At 44.5% G+C, this 17589-nt stretch overlaps 1 protein-coding gene across 4 annotated transcripts in view; it reads left to right on the top strand.

The window, feature by feature from the left end:
* The first annotated feature begins 5705 nt into the window (after window positions 1-5705).
* The window catches only part of RPAP1 (RNA polymerase II associated protein 1), a 42031-nt gene continuing 30147 nt past the window's right edge, over window positions 5706-17589 (top strand). For 2 of the 4 annotated variants that reach the window (XR_004549566.1, XM_005143956.3), the window contains exons 1-6: window positions 5851-6011; window positions 11264-11543; window positions 12459-12607; window positions 13202-13294; window positions 14618-14798; window positions 16815-16991. Coding sequence is in view for 3 of the 4 variants with exons in the window: in XM_005143956.3 (XP_005144013.2) it covers window positions 11354-11543; window positions 12459-12607; window positions 13202-13294; window positions 14618-14798; window positions 16815-16991 (790 nt within the window). In the remaining variant the exon portion in view is untranslated. The other 2 variants (XM_031044515.2, XM_031044514.2) reach the window with 2 other exon arrangements.

Below are 17589 nucleotides of genomic sequence, written 5' to 3'. Positions count from 1 at the left end.
CAATGCTATGTGACTGCAGTTAGTTTTGCCAGCCCATTTATATCACCAGGACATCACAATCATCACTGTTAAAATCTCTTGGCAGATCTAGCAGCATTAGCACAGCTATTTAGAGTTAAGTATTTCAGGCTTGGGTCCACTGGCAGTACAAGCTAGCTGCTGTGCATGCACCTTGCACTGCAAATGGAGTTCCCTAAAGTGAGTGCATTGCAGAGGCCATGTTTTCCATTCCCAGGGTATAAGAATTGGAGCTTCCCATGGAAAAGGTGAGTTTCCCATGGTGCTCTTTTCAGTATACATTCTGGCTAGTACAGACAGGATTTAGATAAAGCACATATGCATCACTCCCATGTTGGTCAGCTTCAGAAGTATAAGGTTTTCCCCATGATCCAACAGTAAATAATCTGAAGAGAAGAAAGGAACAAATCCTGAACTGACAAGAAAACAGCCAGTGCTTCAGGAGATTTGCCATGGAGGATTATCATCTGAGCATATCCAGTGCCTTAAACTGTCTTAAACTGTGTGAAATATCAGGCTTAGGCACTTTGACAGGCTTCCTTTAAAATCTATGAGAGTAGACTTGAATGCATCCACTATGTTGCTCAGATTTTGGCAGACACATCCCAAAGCAGCAGCCATGAGAGACACTGTCCTCAGCCCAGAGAAGCTGGATTTGAGAGCTGTTCTCCTCAGTGCTCGCAGGGGCAGAGGGCACTGTCAGGCAGGGTCAGCTCAGAGACCATTTTCATATCAGCCTTCTGTGAGGCAGTGAGTGTCAATGACGACACACTCACCATCTGTGCAAACACTGATTTTCACCTGCAGTACCCTTCAGAGGCACTGTTCGAATGACCTGACTTGAGAAACACATTTGCTTGACTGCCCCTAATTTCCACAGCAGTCTGTTCTCTGGAGTCTCAGCTGTGGCAGCCAGCTTTTAGCTGGGTTTTAGTTTGAGCTTGTAATGAGTGTGATACAGACTGTGATATAGAAATGTTACATAGGCTGAGCGAGAAATAGCTTTATATGCTGAAGATGTGTGTTATTTCGGGATATTTTCATTTTGTCTGATAAAAATGGCATTTCTATAGAAACAATTGATAAAAAAACAATGAAAAGGAAAGCCCATGCTAACTGTCAAAAGCCAACATAATGTTCGGCAGACACATTGCTAGGGATGCATAAATATTCTGCTCTTTTGGGCATTTAAAATACACAAACCTTCCCCCTCACTTCCATGTTTAAATCAATTCACATCGGGCATGGATGCCTGAATATTATTGGTGAGCAAGTAAGAGATTTGCTTTAAAATATCCACCTAGTTCCAGGGATGCCCAGCAGCCTTTGTGCAGAGAGGTGTTTCTGACACAGAGTCCTAAGGTTCCACCCCAAAAGTAGACCAGGGCTGCAGAAAAAGCACTCAAGGCTCTGTGGGTGGCTATCTGAAGATACTCTCTTCATCAGGGACTGCAGCAACAGGGTAAGGGGAAATGGGTTTAAACTTAAGGAGGGGAAGTTCAGGTTGAATTTGAGGAAGAAGCTCTTTACTGTGAGGGTGGGAACAGGTTGCCCAGAGAAGTGGTGAATGCTCCATCCCTGGCAGTGTTCAAGGCCAGTTTTGACAGAGCCTTGAGTGACATGGCCTAGTGTGAGCTGTCCCTGCCCATGGCAGGGGGTTGGAACTGGATGATCTTAAGGTCCTTTCCAACCCAAACTGTTTTATGATTCCATGATTTGGACACACAATCTCAGCTCACCCACCATGTTCTCCCAGCAGCGAGAAAGCTGCTATTGATGCAGTTTTGCTCTTGTGCACGCACATTTCTTTCAGAACGTGTATTTTTTTCACTATCACTAAGAGCCCTGATGTACTGTGACGACAACATTGCATGTACCTCTCTGCTCTGCTGGTTCAGTGCTCTCGCATTTCCAGATGGATTCCTGCAGATGCTGGTGCCACAGCACAGTGTAACTACTCCTTTGAGGCATGATATATTACCATTCCTTCTGAGTTCAATGCTTGGTCCCTTGCAGAGTTGAACCTTTAGCACAGGTGACAACTTACAACCAAACATTTTGTCCTACCAGACTCAACTCTTTTTTACAAGGGAACACACTTTAGGACTTTGTATGTTGGACCCATCCCTTGTCACCATTTGTTTCCCACTCCCAAGCAGAATGTGCTGTGTGCTGCCTATCACCCAGCTCTCCAGCTACTATGTTCTCAATTTCAGTTTCTGTCTTCTGGCAACAAACCACTAGGATTATCTGTTTCCTTGGTCACCTGCTCCTTAGACAACTCATCTTAATATTTATAATCTCTGCAACACAGGTAATACTGTTGCATTTACAGATTTAGCCTTTCTAATCAAACCAAAGCTACTGCCATGTTGCCTTTGTCATTCTGATCCCTTGAGAAAGCATTTGGCTGGAGGCTCTTATGCTTCTCTCTGGTTTGGAAGACCAAAACTGTCCTCCAGAAAGTCATGTGGATCTATTTGCTTGTGGCAAGCTAGAAGAAGAGGATGAGGGAGATTGTCAGGGCTGACAACCTTTTAAAATGTCATAAACCAGCTCTCCTTAAGTGAGGGATGTTTGAGTTCACCTCCAAAGCATCTTAAAGATGTTCTGGTGGGAATTTCTCTGCTAGAATAGTTTATCAGATCCACACAAATGTGCTGGTACTTATAATTTATAGGGTAAATATGAAAACTTGCATGCATGATTTATTGATAGAGCCAAAGCTATATATAGTGCCCTTAACTGTATTATTAAAACTGAAGGTAAATAATTAATGGAATGAAGAAAAGATACATAAAACTCTGGCAGTTGCAATGGGAAGCATTCCTGTCTTGCAGTAATTAAAACTGAATATATTCTGAGTATATTTTATATTTTTCTCACAAAAAGAAAATCACACACACAAAAAAGGATTATTTACCCACTTCACATGCATTCCAGGAGACACCGTGTGTGGCCACAGAACCTGTGCAGGCAGCATGAGAGAAATTAGGGAGGAAAAGTGCTTGTGGCTGTCAGGTTTGAACGCCACCCCACACTCAGAACAGGTTTACTGCCCCTGGATACTGACCAATTCTGCCTGGTTGACCTTTGGGTTAGTTTCAGGTTAGATATAACTCAAATAATATATGTTGGTTTTGCAAAGCTCAGTGCTGCTCAATCACATGAGAAGTATTAAAGAAAGGTAGAGGCTTACTTCAGCAGAAAGCAAGAAACAAAGTTAATTTTTATAATGATAGAATTAAGGGGCCACTCAAGCAAACCAAAATTCAGGTAGCAATTAGGGTCTCCATAGGTACCTCTCCTGGGCTTAAGAGGAAAACTCAGATGGGCCCTTTCCTGACTCAGGCCATCCAGTTTTCTGAAGTGACTCAATTAAAGACACATAGGGTCAAATATCCTGTAACACCTCTTGGGTATCTTTTTCTCCCTGCGTGAATAGTCATTCACTTACATCATTTCCATACTAACAACATTAGTAAGGTTAAAATGACCTTACAATTAGTTATTAAAGTCCCTGGAGTCTGAACAGCTCAACCTCATAAGCAGTTGCAAGACAGTTTTAACAGTCCCACCACTTAACCCAAATACATTCCAAAGCAACCACTGCCAAGGCCTCCCAGCCTCATTGTTCAGGTAAGAGAACCCAAATTTCTTCATCTGGGTCCATGGAAGATTGTTCCTAAGCTTAGCATCAGCAAACCCTGATGTGCAAGAGGTCTTCTGCTCATACCAGTGTATCTGCCAAACCCTTGTGTAAGATTAGTAGTGCTCTCTTGTCTGGTCTGAAGATGAATGATGCAAAACACTAAAATATGAGTTCCACTTTTTGCTTCAAGCAGAGGCACAATCCATTGATTTCAATGGATCCTGAATTCAACTTTCACAGACCCACATGATCAACAAAGCACCTTAAACTTCCCACTTTGATCAGCCAGACCTACAGTAGCAACAGAGTCCTGGAGCCACCAGCAATGTTGAGCAGCTCCACTGAGGAAGAAGAATAAACTGCTATTACTGAGGTTTACCTGCAAGAAACCTGAACAACTATTTCAAAGTGTTTCTTTCATCCCAAAACAGCAGAAACTGGGAATGACAAAGTAAGGTGGCAGATGGTGGTGGAAGGATAACAGTTGATTTCAGCGAAATGGAGAATTGGACATCCCTTTTCTCAGCAGTCACTGCTATTCCTGAACTACAATTGACTTTAATGTGATTCCAGATCCTTTAGGGAATGCAAAGTAGAGCTCCACCAGCCAAACTGCAGTCTGGCAGGGCAGCATCAGAGAAGCACTCCCAGCACTCTTGAGACTCCCTTCTGAGAATCTCCAAATGTACTTAAGAGCAGCTCTACTTCTTCCTTCTGCTAGGAACACCTATAAGCACCAGATGTAATCGGAGTAACTGCTCAGACACCTGTGCCAGAGCCAAAAGCTCACAAGGCTAGAACTGAGGTTGCTCTCGGCTACTTAGTCACTTGGTTTAATGGGGTATCTTTGAATGATTTTGGTGGCTCCTACTTCAAGAAGGGCTCAACGGCCCAAAAGAGTGGTCATCAGCTTCATCACCTCAGAACACGGTTGCTGGTCAGCAGGCACAGAGCTGAGAGAGATGTTTTCTGTCCAGGCATTTCACTGGGAATTTCAGTTTTGTATGTGTTCATCACAGCCAAGTTCCCTGCCACTGGTTAGGACTGGCTGCCTGTTGACAGGATTAAGGTTTATCTTGGTTTCTATAGATTTAAATGCTTTCCATGCTTGTAATGCATAAAACTTGTTTCTGGCTATAATTTCAAGGTGGTGAGGCACTGGAATGGGTTGCCCAAAGTGGTAAATGCTCCATCCCTGGCAGTGTTCAAGGCCAGGCTGAACAGAGCTTTGGGCAACACGGTCTAGTGTGAAGTGTCCCTGCTCATGGCAAGGGGTTGGAACTGGATGATCTTAAGGTCCTTTCCAACCAAATAATTCTATGATTTTGCTGCAGCATCACAGCTTTCTGAAGGGATAAAATACCCCACTGAGATCCAGTAGACGAGAAAGTGCTGTGTTCCTTAAAGCATTAGGGCATTTGTGGTGAGTGCTTCCCAAACAGTGGGCACACTGGTGCTGGTGTCCAAGCCCGAATGACAGTCTCAGCCTGGTCCCACACTCACAGAACTCATCTCCCAGGTAAAAAGGCTGAAAGGTGACCAAGCACTAAACCCAATGTTAAAATCAATGCTTCTGCCAGTTCTGACAGCTTTACAGTAGTTCCTAGTTATGCTTGGCATTTAAAATAAATGAATAATCAGGCATGAATAATAAATTATAGCCATGTTTATGTACCTTTATATATCTGCTCTCCTGAAACACCTCCAGTCTCGGGCACATCAATGCCTTGTAATAATGCAAAGGCACAGATTCTACATTTACATACACGTATTTCTTGACATGCAGACACACTATTTGGTTCAGGTGCCCTATATTTATATCCAGCGAAAGCACCCAGAGTGAACTTGCACCGGGACTGCCCAGGGTAAGAGCAAGAACGCAGACTTAGTTCAGTTTCTCTCACAAGCACCAGCGGACACCCTGTTTACCCCTTCTCCCAGCCAGCGAGAGAGCCAACAAGAGACCTGCCTCGCAGGGACTGCGGGAACACACCAAGGACACAATCCTGTGCACATAGCAGCTGGCTCTGCTGAGCTGAGACAACATGGCGCTTGCCTAGCCCTCAGCACCGAGCGGCTGCCGGCAACCACGGGCGGAAGTGACGTACACCGGGCGGAAGTAGCCGCCTCGGGGCCGGGCGGAAGTGCGGCGCGGCGTGAGGTGGGCTCTGCCTGGGCCTAGGCCGTGCGGCCGCAGGGTTTCGGCTGTGGGGAGCGTGGCTGCAGGAGCCGTGCGGCCTCCGGGGCAGCGGCCGGGCCCCGCGGTCCCTCTGCGGTCCCTGTTGCGGTGGGTCCGTCCGCCGAGCAGCTCCCTGTCAGGTTCCGGGCCTCGCCTGCGGGTGTAAGACGTCGGATTAGAGTGGTTTAGCGGGGGGAGTGTCGGGACGTACCTGCTCGTTAGTGTGTTAATAGCAGCGCGTTGCTTTTAGTTTTATTTCGTGCCATGCTGAGTCCGTCTTTTGGTTGCAGAGTCTTCAGGCAGGCTGGGGACGGCAGGGTTTCTGCAGGTGAGGTGCTGTGTGTGTGCACATGGTATGTGCCTGGCAGGCAAAGTAACAGTCAGTGAGTCTGATGGGACCAGAGTGAGATGTGCAGGCGCTTTGAGGAGATGTTCTTGTACTTTTGGCTGGGGTTCGGGGAGGAGCATCCCTACAAGTATCTGCTTTCCCTGTGGCCAGTAGAAGTTACTGTTTTGTGAATCCTGGGCTTTGGTCATCACACTGTTGTGTGCAGAAAGTGTTCTTGGGACAGAGCAGAGCATGTACATCACCTTTTTGCAAGGTTTCCTGAGAAACTTTCCAAGAATCCCGAGTGGCGCTTTTATTGACCACTAGAGCAGAGAAGTACTTTCCCACTGCCTGCTGAACTGCCCTGAAGAGGCTGAGATGTGCCTCTTTGCCTCCCCTTTTAATTCCTTACCTCAACCAACAGGTCTGAAGAAATATGATACTTTGAGGCATTGATTGTGACATCAGTACTACCTTGTATTCCTCTTTGACCCAAGTCTGATTGGAGTCAGAGTTGATTTAACTTCCCTGTTACCTCCCCTCTGGAGACAGGCTGTGAGAATTGGGGTTGTTCAGCCTGGTGAAGAGTAGGCTCCCGGGAGATCTTAGAGCAGCTTCTAATGCGTAAAGGGACTGACAGGAAATCTGGAGAGGGGCTTTTTAAAAGAGCAGGTAGGGAAAGGACAAGGTGTAGTGACTAAACTGAAGTGAGGGGAGATTTAGTTTAGGTATTAGAAATAAATTCTTTACTCTGAAGGTGCTGAGGCGCTGGCACAGGGTGCCCAGAGAAACTGTGGTTGCCCCATCCCTGGCAGTGTTTGAGGCCAGGTTGGACGGGACTTGGAGCAAGCTGATCTAGTGGAAGGTGTCCCTGGATGTGGCAGGGACTGGATGAGCTTAACCTCCCCTCCAACCCAAACTGTAATGTGATATTATTCTATTATATAACTGTGTTTAGTTCATGGCTTTGTTGTTATATGTCTCCCTTGGGCTGTGGGGCTCTGCTGCTGTACAAGAAAACCGCATTGCAAATGCAGATGGGTTAGAATAAAAAACCCCCTAATGATATTGTATTATATCAATTAAGTGCAGTTCTTTGTAGCCTGATGGAACCTGTAAAAATCTTGGCCAGTGGGGTGGTACTTTGCCCAAATGCTGTGTCTGATTATTGTTATGTTTTATGTCTGCTGAGAGTAGTGGCAGGGGTTGGTAATATGCCTCCAAAGCTTAAATGTTGCTTCTAGAAAGCACTGGGGGAGTATTGTCGACCTCAGTTTGTCTGTAAGGTAAATGCCATTCTTTGTGATGCTCTGGTACATGCTTACCCTCAATCTGAAGCTGGTTAATCCAAAATTAAACAAGTGCTGGGCGTGTGAAGCAGTCTGTGCTTTATTGCCTTCTGTGCTTTTGTGTCTTCTTGTAGCCTGGCTCAGATCATTGCTCTCAGCTGCGTTTGTAAAACTTCCTGCAGCACTGACGGGCTTCTCAAAACGGTGTCCTTGGAAAGTCCAGAGCACGACAGAAAGATATTTACTGAGACTGTAAGTACAAACAGAGAGCACAACAGCAGATGATAGTGTGTTCACAGAATAATCACTATGTTCTGGTATGTATAGGTGCTTGTGGCCCTTTGACAGCGTTTCTGATCCCTTACATGTGTTCTTATGACAATATCCTCATGAGGCTGCATATGTTGGCTAGATGGTGGTCCCTCTAGGCAAACAGTTTGTGTGTGGTTACCTCTTAAGTAGCCAGCTGCAGGGCTGGAGATAACCAGCCACAGGATGCTGGGATTAGTCCTGATCATCAGTAGTGTGTTATTTTTCTTGCATGTTTTCTCTGTGCTCTGGTGGATAAGAGTTTCTCTTGGTGATGGCCAGGTGAGTGTTGCCAGTGAGCCTAGATGTCTTTCATGGGGCATGGAAAAAGGTACCATTGGAAAGCAAACTCTTTTCACTACATCCTGTCTGTAAGTTCCATATGTATTTAAGCAGTTCTTAGCTCATTGGACTGCAAGATAGAGGCCTTGGTTGTATTAAATTTCTGGATCCAGCTGGATCGTGGAAAGAACACTTTTAAAGCTTTTAGTTACTTTTTTGCCAAACTAGCACCCACCTCTGTATTGCCATCTTGTAACTCTTCTGGGTGGCCTCTGTATCCATATTTATGGAAGGAGTGACTTTGAGGAAAAGGTTCCTGGAATAACAGCTAACCTTTTTAGACAATGACTGTATAGTTGGTTTCTTGTGCCTTACAATTCCTCAGGCAAATGAAGGCAGTTTCAAGGCCTGCTGTAGTTTTAACTATTTTAAAATACAGAGACTTGCACAAGTGTGTGGAGATCCCTGTGTGGAAAAAGCTTATTTCAGAAAGATTAACAGACCTAAGCAAAGTGTGCTGCTAATCTTAGCATCATCCTCATTTTGGCTTTGAAGCTTGTGATGATAGGGAATGAAACACTTGGCTTCTGATGTATGTGGTGCTACTTACGCATATCAAAGAGGGACCTATCTACTGAAGTATGACTATTGGAGCCCCTGTTGTGGCAGAAAGCTCCATAAATTAACAGCAATAGGTATGTGCTTACGTTAGGAGTACACAGAAAGGGAGCTGTCTGCAGAAGCTGCAGATTTTGCTGTGCAGTTGTGAGGGAACAGGGCTGAAAGGGAGTGTTTCTGCTTTCTCAGCGTCAGTCAGAACCACAATGACATCCCAGCAGTGTTTTTGTTAAGCCCTCCTCCAAGAGTAGCAATGCATCATAACAGTGTGCCCCATTCCCTTCCTGCCCTGAAGTAGCCTTTTCTAGTGGCAGTGTTCCACAGATGTCCTTGACAGCATTGATAGAGAAATTGGTCATTTTCCCTGACTGCTGGGGGTGGGTTTTGTTGTTCAGAGGGTACAGGGAAGTCTCTCTTGCTGCTCTCCTGTGCTGTATGTAGGCTTGGTGTAATTGGACATTGTTGTCCTGGGACTCTTGAGCTTACAGTTTTCATTAAGATCAGTGTTTTGAGATGTCTTAAATCAAGCAACTAACTCGTGATGTTGGCACTGGATGAAGAAGTCTGGGTCCTCAGCCATGGAGTGCTGAAGTGAATGGAGTCCCTGGAAACCTTGAAACCTCTGAAAATCCACTTTTTTTTGGTAGACAAAACTCTTAAGTCTGAATGGTTTTAGTCCAGCTTTTGCACAAAGTAAGGGGCATGAAAAAGAATTTCAGTGAATCTTACATGGTCTGTGGTTTTACACTGAGGCCTTGATTTTAGAAAGGTAACAAATGTAGAACTCTCTGGAGCTCTTTGTGCTCTTGGAACCAGCAGCATCACACCCAACTGACCTTGGTCAAGAATGAGGACCCTAAAAATAGTGTAACTATTCCATGTGTAGGTGGTATATACTGCATGAAGTAATTCTTGTGTCTGTTAGCATGCTTTCCACAAGATCTCTCTCCACATATGTCGTGGTTTAAACCAAGTCCCCCAACTCCCTGAGAGTTAGGAAGGAGAATCCAAAGAATGTAGCCCCCACGGATTGAGATAAGAACGGTTTAATTGCTAAGGCATAACACAAAACCCCTACTGCCATTTACTACTACAAATAATAATGATACAGCAAATAGCAAGTGAAAAGAATACAACACCCCACCAGCCACCGACCCATAACTCACTCCACCCTGCCCGGCCGAGCACCATGTGCTCCCTCCTCCATTTTTCTCCAGAGCTCTAGCCTCTACCCCTCCAGCCTTCTCTTTCCCAGTATGCATCCTGGGCATCACGTGCTATGGTATGGAATACCTCATTGGCTAGCCTGGGTCAGGTGTCCTGTCTCTCCTTCCTCCCAGACTCCCCCTGGCTGGAAAAAAAACCTTGAACAAAAACACCCTCAAAACATGCTCAAACCATGACAACATATTTTACAATGAAGTACAATAATAGCATAAGACAAAACAGTGGTTTCAGAGCAGTGGCTGTATCTGCATTGGGGTTGAACTTTGCTTTGGTCTTAGATTAAAACAGAGATTCATTTCCAACTTTTGCATTTTTTCATATGTACAGCCTACCCATATGACACATAACTGCAGTTTTCAAATCCACATCCACTTCCCTTCCCTACTTCACAATAAATTGTCATTGAGTCCTGATGGGCTTTTGAAAAGTGGAAGAGGTCAAATATGTACCAAACATTTCAACATACCAAGTGTGGGAGGTGTCAGGTCTGTAGCATTAGTGCCGATCAGTGACTCAATTAGTGTGAAATGTATTTGCAAACACTTTACTTGCTGCCTGTCAGAAATAGATGGATGGTCCCAGGCTCTGGGAATAAGAGGTAAGAGTGATACAAGTATTTTCATGCCCAACAGAATGAAAGAGGAATAGTTGCCTTCCCAGTAAATTCTTACATGCACAGAGGTAGAAGTCTTTATAAATACCATCCTTGGCTTTCCATTTAAAACTGGCCTGGGCAATGAATGAAGATGCTTGGAAATAACATGACTTTTGCCAGTGAGAGGGCAGTGAAAGATAGAGAGAGAACTAGAGCAGGACTAGATAAGGAAGAAAAACTGTTTTCACTTGGGAGATAGGAGCATGAAGGAGAGCACAGTCAGTGAGAGTGAGTGCATTGTCCAAATCTACATGCACAGGCTCTTTCATCCTGACAGGAATGCTAATACTGGGATTCAGAGAAGACTTTGTGCTGGAAGGGGAAGATTTGCATGAGACTATGTGTCTGATGTTCTGGTTGGTGTTGATAATGGAGGAAGCCAAATCTGTTGTCTTGGACTAGATGCTTCTGTAGCTTTGCAAATTCGAGGCTGTGTTGTTGGCACTCTGGCAGTGATGCACTTGTTGGCTGGCTTTTTGCTGGAATAATGCCATTCTGCTTCCAGCTGGCTGCTAGACCAGGTGTTGGCTTGTCTAGTAGCATGTTCTCTGGCTATGAAGAACAAGGTGTATGGTTTGTCTGGGACTCTGGTAAAACTAGTTGTGTCTTGGGGTGATCCTGAAGTAGAGTGGCTGTGGTATGTACTGGAACAGCAGAGTGGGACAAAATTTAATAGTTTTCCCTTGCTGTCCCATCCTCTCTCCAGGAAATCCAATTCTGTAACCAGTTTCCCACATCTGCAATAGTTTCCATGTGAACAGGACACAGGACTGAGTTGCAAGAGCAAGAAGGCAGGATGTTGTCGAGACCAAAGCCTGGGGAGTCCGAGGCAGACCTGCTGCACTTTCAAAACCAGTTCCTGGCAGCCAGAGCTTCACCTGCAGTAAAGGTTGTGAAGAAAGCAGACAAGAGGAAAGGGGAGAAAAAGACCACAGATGCTGAGAGACCGCCGCTACAGGACAGCAAGGATGTGGTCATGTTGGATGGTAATTTCCCTTGTGGGCTTATTTGGATTACCAGAATTCTCTGTCTCTTCCTGTCTTCCTCATGTCTTGTGTTTTCACCTTCTTCTCAACTCAGTGTTCCTTTTGCCCTGCATGTGTGTCTTCCTTGCAGTATTGTTTGTTCTTGGCCTTGTTGGGAAACACCCTGATCCAGTGTTACTGGCATCCAGTAGAACCACACTTCCAACACATTGCCTTTGTGATACCTTGCCATCCTCAATGCAAGAGGTGTTTTCTGTGATTTGTACCCACTGGACACTCACTGCTTACTTTGCAATCTGTCCAGACTCTGTTCCCAGTATTTCTGAGGTTTAGCTCTGTTAACAGCTCCAGCTTTCAGCCAGCAGATCTAGCTTGATAAGTTGCCTTCCTACAGTTTTGTTTTCCTCCATCAGTACTAACTGTAACATTTCGGTTGTGTACTTAATAGTCTGAGAAGCTCAAGGTGTTTTCTTAAAAGCAACAACTTAAATCTTACAGTGCTTAGTTCCAGGTAAGAAAACATGAACCCAGTTTATAGACAGGGAAAAGGAGGCCTTGACTTGTTCGTGATCATACAAATCACTCACTGTTAGAGCTGGCAGTGGAATTGTGCCTGAACATAACCTGCAAGGACACTATTTCTGTAAAGCCTTGCTTCTTCCCTTAATACTTGCAGTCAGGCCTCAGTACCCTTTCCTGCTTATGGAGCTCATTGAAAAGACCTTGGTGCCAATACATAACTGATAAAATTGAGTATGTATGTTTCTCTCCACTACCCAGTGCAAGTCAGAGACAGAGGGCTCCTTGCTTCCTCATCTTGGTTTCTCATCAGAGCAATAGGTGCTATTAGGGAGCCTTGGTCTGATACTTATTGCACAATAGTTATGTTTTTTTCCTTATTTTTCCCCTCCCCAGATTTTCCTGATACTTTGCCAGCTCTAACTCCAGCTCCTCCAAAAAAGTCAAAGGTCAAAAATGCCTGTGTCCACTTTGAGGATGAAGATCCAGAGGAAAGACTGGAGAGTCATGACCGACACATCACAGCAGTCTTCAGCAAAATTATCGTATGTCTAGGTTTTATGTGATGCTCTAGTTTGGGGCTCTGTTGGTTTGTTGTTTGCTTGGTTTTCCTTTCTTTTGAATGCTGTGAACTAAGTGGACAAGGATGAAAGGTTCTGTTGCTGCTTTTTATTTCTACAGTGTAGTGAAGCAGTTGTAGCACTGTAGCTGTGGCACAACTGCTCCTTCAGGGAGCTCCTTGAAAGAAAAGTTCTTTGTGGCTATTTTTGCTGTCAGTTAAATATGGGTCTGAGTCTTCTTTCCAGTCTAGATTGCCTACAGGTCATGCTGCCTCCATGTGCTCCAGTGTGGATTTGGGTGAATTTCTGGACTCTAAGGAGGATGTTCTCATTGCTTTGCACTGGCCCAGATTTTTTCCTTTGTCTGATTCTTGGAGTTTGGCAGCCCAGCCTTTTGGAAAATAGCCTCACTTTGTCTCTAAATAAGCAGAAGGTATTCTGAGCTTGACAGTGATGCAGCAGGAAGCTTGTGAGCTGCAGAGCTGAGAGATTTTGAGTCCACTCTTTGCTAGATGATATAAAATAATGTATATCTGGCTGTTGTGATGGTTTCTACAAGGCTTTAATTTCTTGCTGCAGGAACGAGACACAAGTGCAGCAGCAGTGACCATGCCAGTGCCCACTGGAGACCCATTTCCAAGGACATTTCACCGCTCTGAGATAAAAAGTGAGGTAAGATTGGGAGCAGCTGTTTTATGCTACCTTATTCATGATTAAAATTAGGTGACAACAAAGCCTGATGCTTGGTGGGTGGTAGGACTCAAAATAAGTGGCTTAGCATGCTGGATGTTATGAGTTAGCATCTCTCTCACATTTGCTGCCTTAGTGTAGGAGAGAGTTCTACCAAGCTGCCATCATTTTGGTAGCTCACACCCTGCAGCTAAATAACACTGGAATCCTTTAAGTTTAGGAAAAAGGTGATCCCCTTCAGCTAACTGTAGTGAGATGGATCACATCTGCACTGCTGTAACAGAATTGATCCTGTTCGGTTTTTCTCTGAGGATCAACCTCCTTTAATTTATCCATCAGGTTTAAGTCCATTCTTATTGGAGCTGCACCTGATTTCTTCTGACATAACAGTTGAGCGTGGTTGCACAGATTACATTTTGCGGCTTTTTGGATTTTGGCATAATTTCTGAGGCTGTAAAGCTGGAAACCATGGCTGCTATCACCAGGCATTGCTGCAATAGCAAGAGCTGCTAGCTGAGTGGGAGTCAGATGCTGGGAATTGGTATGTGATTGATAGCTGTTGCTTTGAGGAGGTAGCTTACTTGGAAGGACAGCTTTGTTGAAAGAGTGATACTTTTGAAACTACCATTTCTGTTTATCTAATGCAGGAGTGCACAAAGCAGCTGTACAATGGCCAGACTGTCTTTTGCTGCTTCTCTGGACTGGGGATATGCAAGAGGTTTTTTGCTTAGTCTGCTTTGGATTTCTTGTGCATCCTGTGCAAAGCTGTTCACAGCCATGTCCTTCCATCACCTAGGCAAGCAACACAGTAATTTAGTCAGGATTATTTTAGCACCAGGTGCCCATTTCTTACTGTGTAAATCTTTTCAGCCTGCTGCTCTCTAATCACCTTATAAGAAGACTGTTCCAAGCATGTGGTGAGCACAGTGCAGTACAGCCTCCTTTATCCTCAGAAATCCAAAGTAGTCAGCTGTGCAGTTTCTGAACAGTAGGAAAGCTGGAACTGTTGTGTTTGGTGATATTTTAGGTTTACTTGCCTGGCTTGAATTCACTTCTAATTAATCATCTTCCTTCTCTAGGTAGAAAAAACAGTAATGTTTCTGTCTTTCTGTCCTAGCACTAAAACCTGTTTTAGGATAAGAATAGTACACTTAACAGAGAAGCTGCTGGCAGCAACCTGCATTTTCTGTATCTCGACCCAGAGTCTGATCTGAAGGAGTCTTTAGCATCAGATCGATACATTTGTTAGTGGCAGATGTGCGGGGGAGTCTGGAAAGAGGTGACACATGGTTTTACTGTTTGCAGGTGAAGGTGGCATCTGGAAGAAAAAGCATCTTTGCACAAAAGATGGCAGCGAGAAGAGCTGCTGAAAAGGCAGCAACAGCCCCCTCTGCTGCCGAGTGCCTGCAAGTGGGACCTGCTGCTCCCGATGCCCAGAATCCTGAGGGGTCAGCAGGCGAGGCGCCTTTCCTTGACTCCAGGGATGGTGAGTGGAGAACGTTCTGCTTATCCAACCTACTGTATTTAAGTAGCTTTAGTAACTGTAACATCACTGCACCTTATTTTTAAAGTAAGGTACACTTCTGTCCTCAGTTTATGAATCTCAAGGTCACTTGGAATGTCTGTGGTGTGACAAGGATTTGAAGTGGTCTGAGACCCAAATTAAGATTTTGAAAATTGGGTTAGCTTTCTTGCTGGTTTCCTTTTTGCTTTGCATAAGCCCAAATATTTGTTTTTCAAGGTCATTGTCTTCCTTTTTCTCTCTACTGTATGTAAAGTTTTTCTTGTTTCATCCTCGATTTCCACAGTTTTAGGAAGAGGGAGGTTCTTGTGCCTCATGAAGGCATTTGAGACCACTCTGATGCAGGTTCTCACTCCTACCTAGGAGCTGAAAGCTCAGTCTTCCATCACCAGATCTGCTGCCATGAGATTGTGGCTTTGCTTCATAAGGAAGGCTGTGAGGCAGTGCTGATGAGTCAGTACCACCTCCAGCAGTTACTTGTCTGACAGCAACTTGACAAGGAAAGATGAAACCAATTCAACTGGTACCAGAATCTCCAGGCATTTACGTTTTTTGTCTTGGACTTTTATTTGCTATTTGCTGAGTACCGCCTTGTATCTGGGCTTTTCCATGACACCCACCTTTTCACATTGATATAGAGGCCAGATTGAGGGTTATCACTGTTTACCCAAGTTTCTCTCTGCCCTGACTCTTGTCAGAGAATTGGTAAGAGAATCCCTGGATGTGCCGTGCACTGCCATGCACAAATCCACCATCCAGGTCAGTGTACCGTGCTTGCCTAATAGCCTGTTACAATTGTGCATGTGTACTTCTGTCTGAGAAATCTCAAAGGGGGAAATCCAGCAGCCCAAGAGCTGTGATCCTCTTGAAGTAGAATGCTTTTGAAATGTAGTAGCACAACAAAGGGATCAGAAAATGGCTTGGCCTCCTCAGCAGGTTTGTTGGGCAGGATCACTAGAAGGAAGAAAAGAGGGAGAGCTCCCTTTCTTGTAGCAACAACATGTTTGTGCCTGGTAACCCTCAGCTTAGTTGCTGATGGTGGGAGGCTTACTGAATCTTTTCCCAGGTCACTGTCTTCTCATCTCTTTCTGCTTAATGAGCAAGACAACTGGTGTGGAAATTACATCAAACCTTACTGATGTTGTGATGAGTGTCATTGCTGTTATTCTGACAGGGGTTTGATGCTTTCAGGGTTGGCTGGTTTAGTGTCGTAGGAATGTTCCAAGTTACTATTTGGAGCATATGAACAAAACATAAGGAATAAAGACAGGTCCTTGTATAGTGGGCTACAGGACAGTTGGAGGGTCTCATTCTAGCCAAAAGAGCATGTTACCTGGCTGCTGGAGTTAAACAAAATGGGCCTTTACAAAGGATTTAGATCAGGTGATAAAAGGAGACTTGATTCTGTTCAGGGTAGGAAAAATGCCCCGCTGCTGGAACTTCTACAATGTGAATACAGGATGTTGTTGGAACCAAACATGCCTATGTTGAGAATGGGTTTTGTATCACTCCAGAAACTGGTGTACCTGATCATTTTAATTCTGTATTTCACTCAACAAATATTGAGTCAGGGCCATGGTTCAGCTGAAGTACAAATGTGGGTTCAGGTGTTCCTGGACAGAGAAGGTGTCTGGTATTCACTAACATGGCAGAATGCTCATTAGTTGTGAATTGTGCTCCAGTTTTTTTGCTGTTACTTTGCATTAAGGAAACAAAATTCCTTTCTCCCCCCCCCCCAACCCCACTCCTCCCCAGACTCCTAAAGAAACGAGGTAGAAATGACATTTTGTTGTGACATGGGATGAAAGCACAAGTATTTTAGTTTTGTTTGAAGCTAAACTAAACCTCTTAACTCCTATTTTAATTCAGCTTCAAAGATAAAAAGCAAATTATGCAAATATGGTAATGACAAAATTGAGATGCAGTCATCATGGTGTAGGCACATTAAATCACTAACTGCTTTCTCTGCTGATCTAACAGATAAAGTTGGTGACTTTTTGACCTCTCAGCAGCCTTCTCTCATAACGGGAGAGGGTCTTGGAAGCCAGAAGAGTGAGGAGGAAGTTCAAGCTATTCACAGAGAGAACTTGGAAAAGCTGCAGTCCATGTCTGAGGAAGAGATCCTGCAAGAGCAAGAAAGGCTTCTGGCTCAGCTGGGTATGTGTTTCCCGGGGTGAATTCTAGAGATATGGAAGATTACTGAATGTGTGGCTGTTCTAAAGTCTTACCAAATTCACAGATCAAAGATGAGAGCTTGGGTTTCCTCCTCATTGTATACATGGATAATTTAGCTTCCATGTCATGTCAGTAGCTTGTGATTAAGAATTAAGTGTGGAGGAATTAGAGAGCTTACTCCTCAGTGAGAGGGGGCTTAGACTAAGTCTGTCTCATCTCCCCTTTTGCTATGGGATAAGGTGGTCCATGCACTCTGCTACTTTGCACACCAAATACCTGGTTACACATACATATGTTGAGATCCTAAAATGTGTTCTGTGAAGCAGATTAGAAAGTAAAGCTATTCTTAGGATACTTTTGTAGCAGTGATAAGGTGAGAGAGCATCCTTGATCTTCCCTTATGAAATACCTAAAACTTGGGCCAGAACTGTCAGTACCCAGGTAGGGGAAGCATGTGGGAGATTTCAGGTTAAGTCTGTACTTGCAGAGCAGAAAAACAACTGGTGTTGTTCTTGAAGAAGTGTTTTAGTTATCAGGCTGGTGGATGCAGATGTTCTGTCAGGGGTCTAGTCTCTGTTTT

This window comes from Melopsittacus undulatus, chromosome 4 (assembly GCF_012275295.1).
Source record: "Melopsittacus undulatus isolate bMelUnd1 chromosome 4, bMelUnd1.mat.Z, whole genome shotgun sequence".
Classification (NCBI taxonomy): Eukaryota; Metazoa; Chordata; class Aves; order Psittaciformes; family Psittaculidae; genus Melopsittacus; species Melopsittacus undulatus.
Note: the sequence above shows the minus strand (reverse complement) of the source record. Positions and strands in the feature narration are given on the sequence as shown.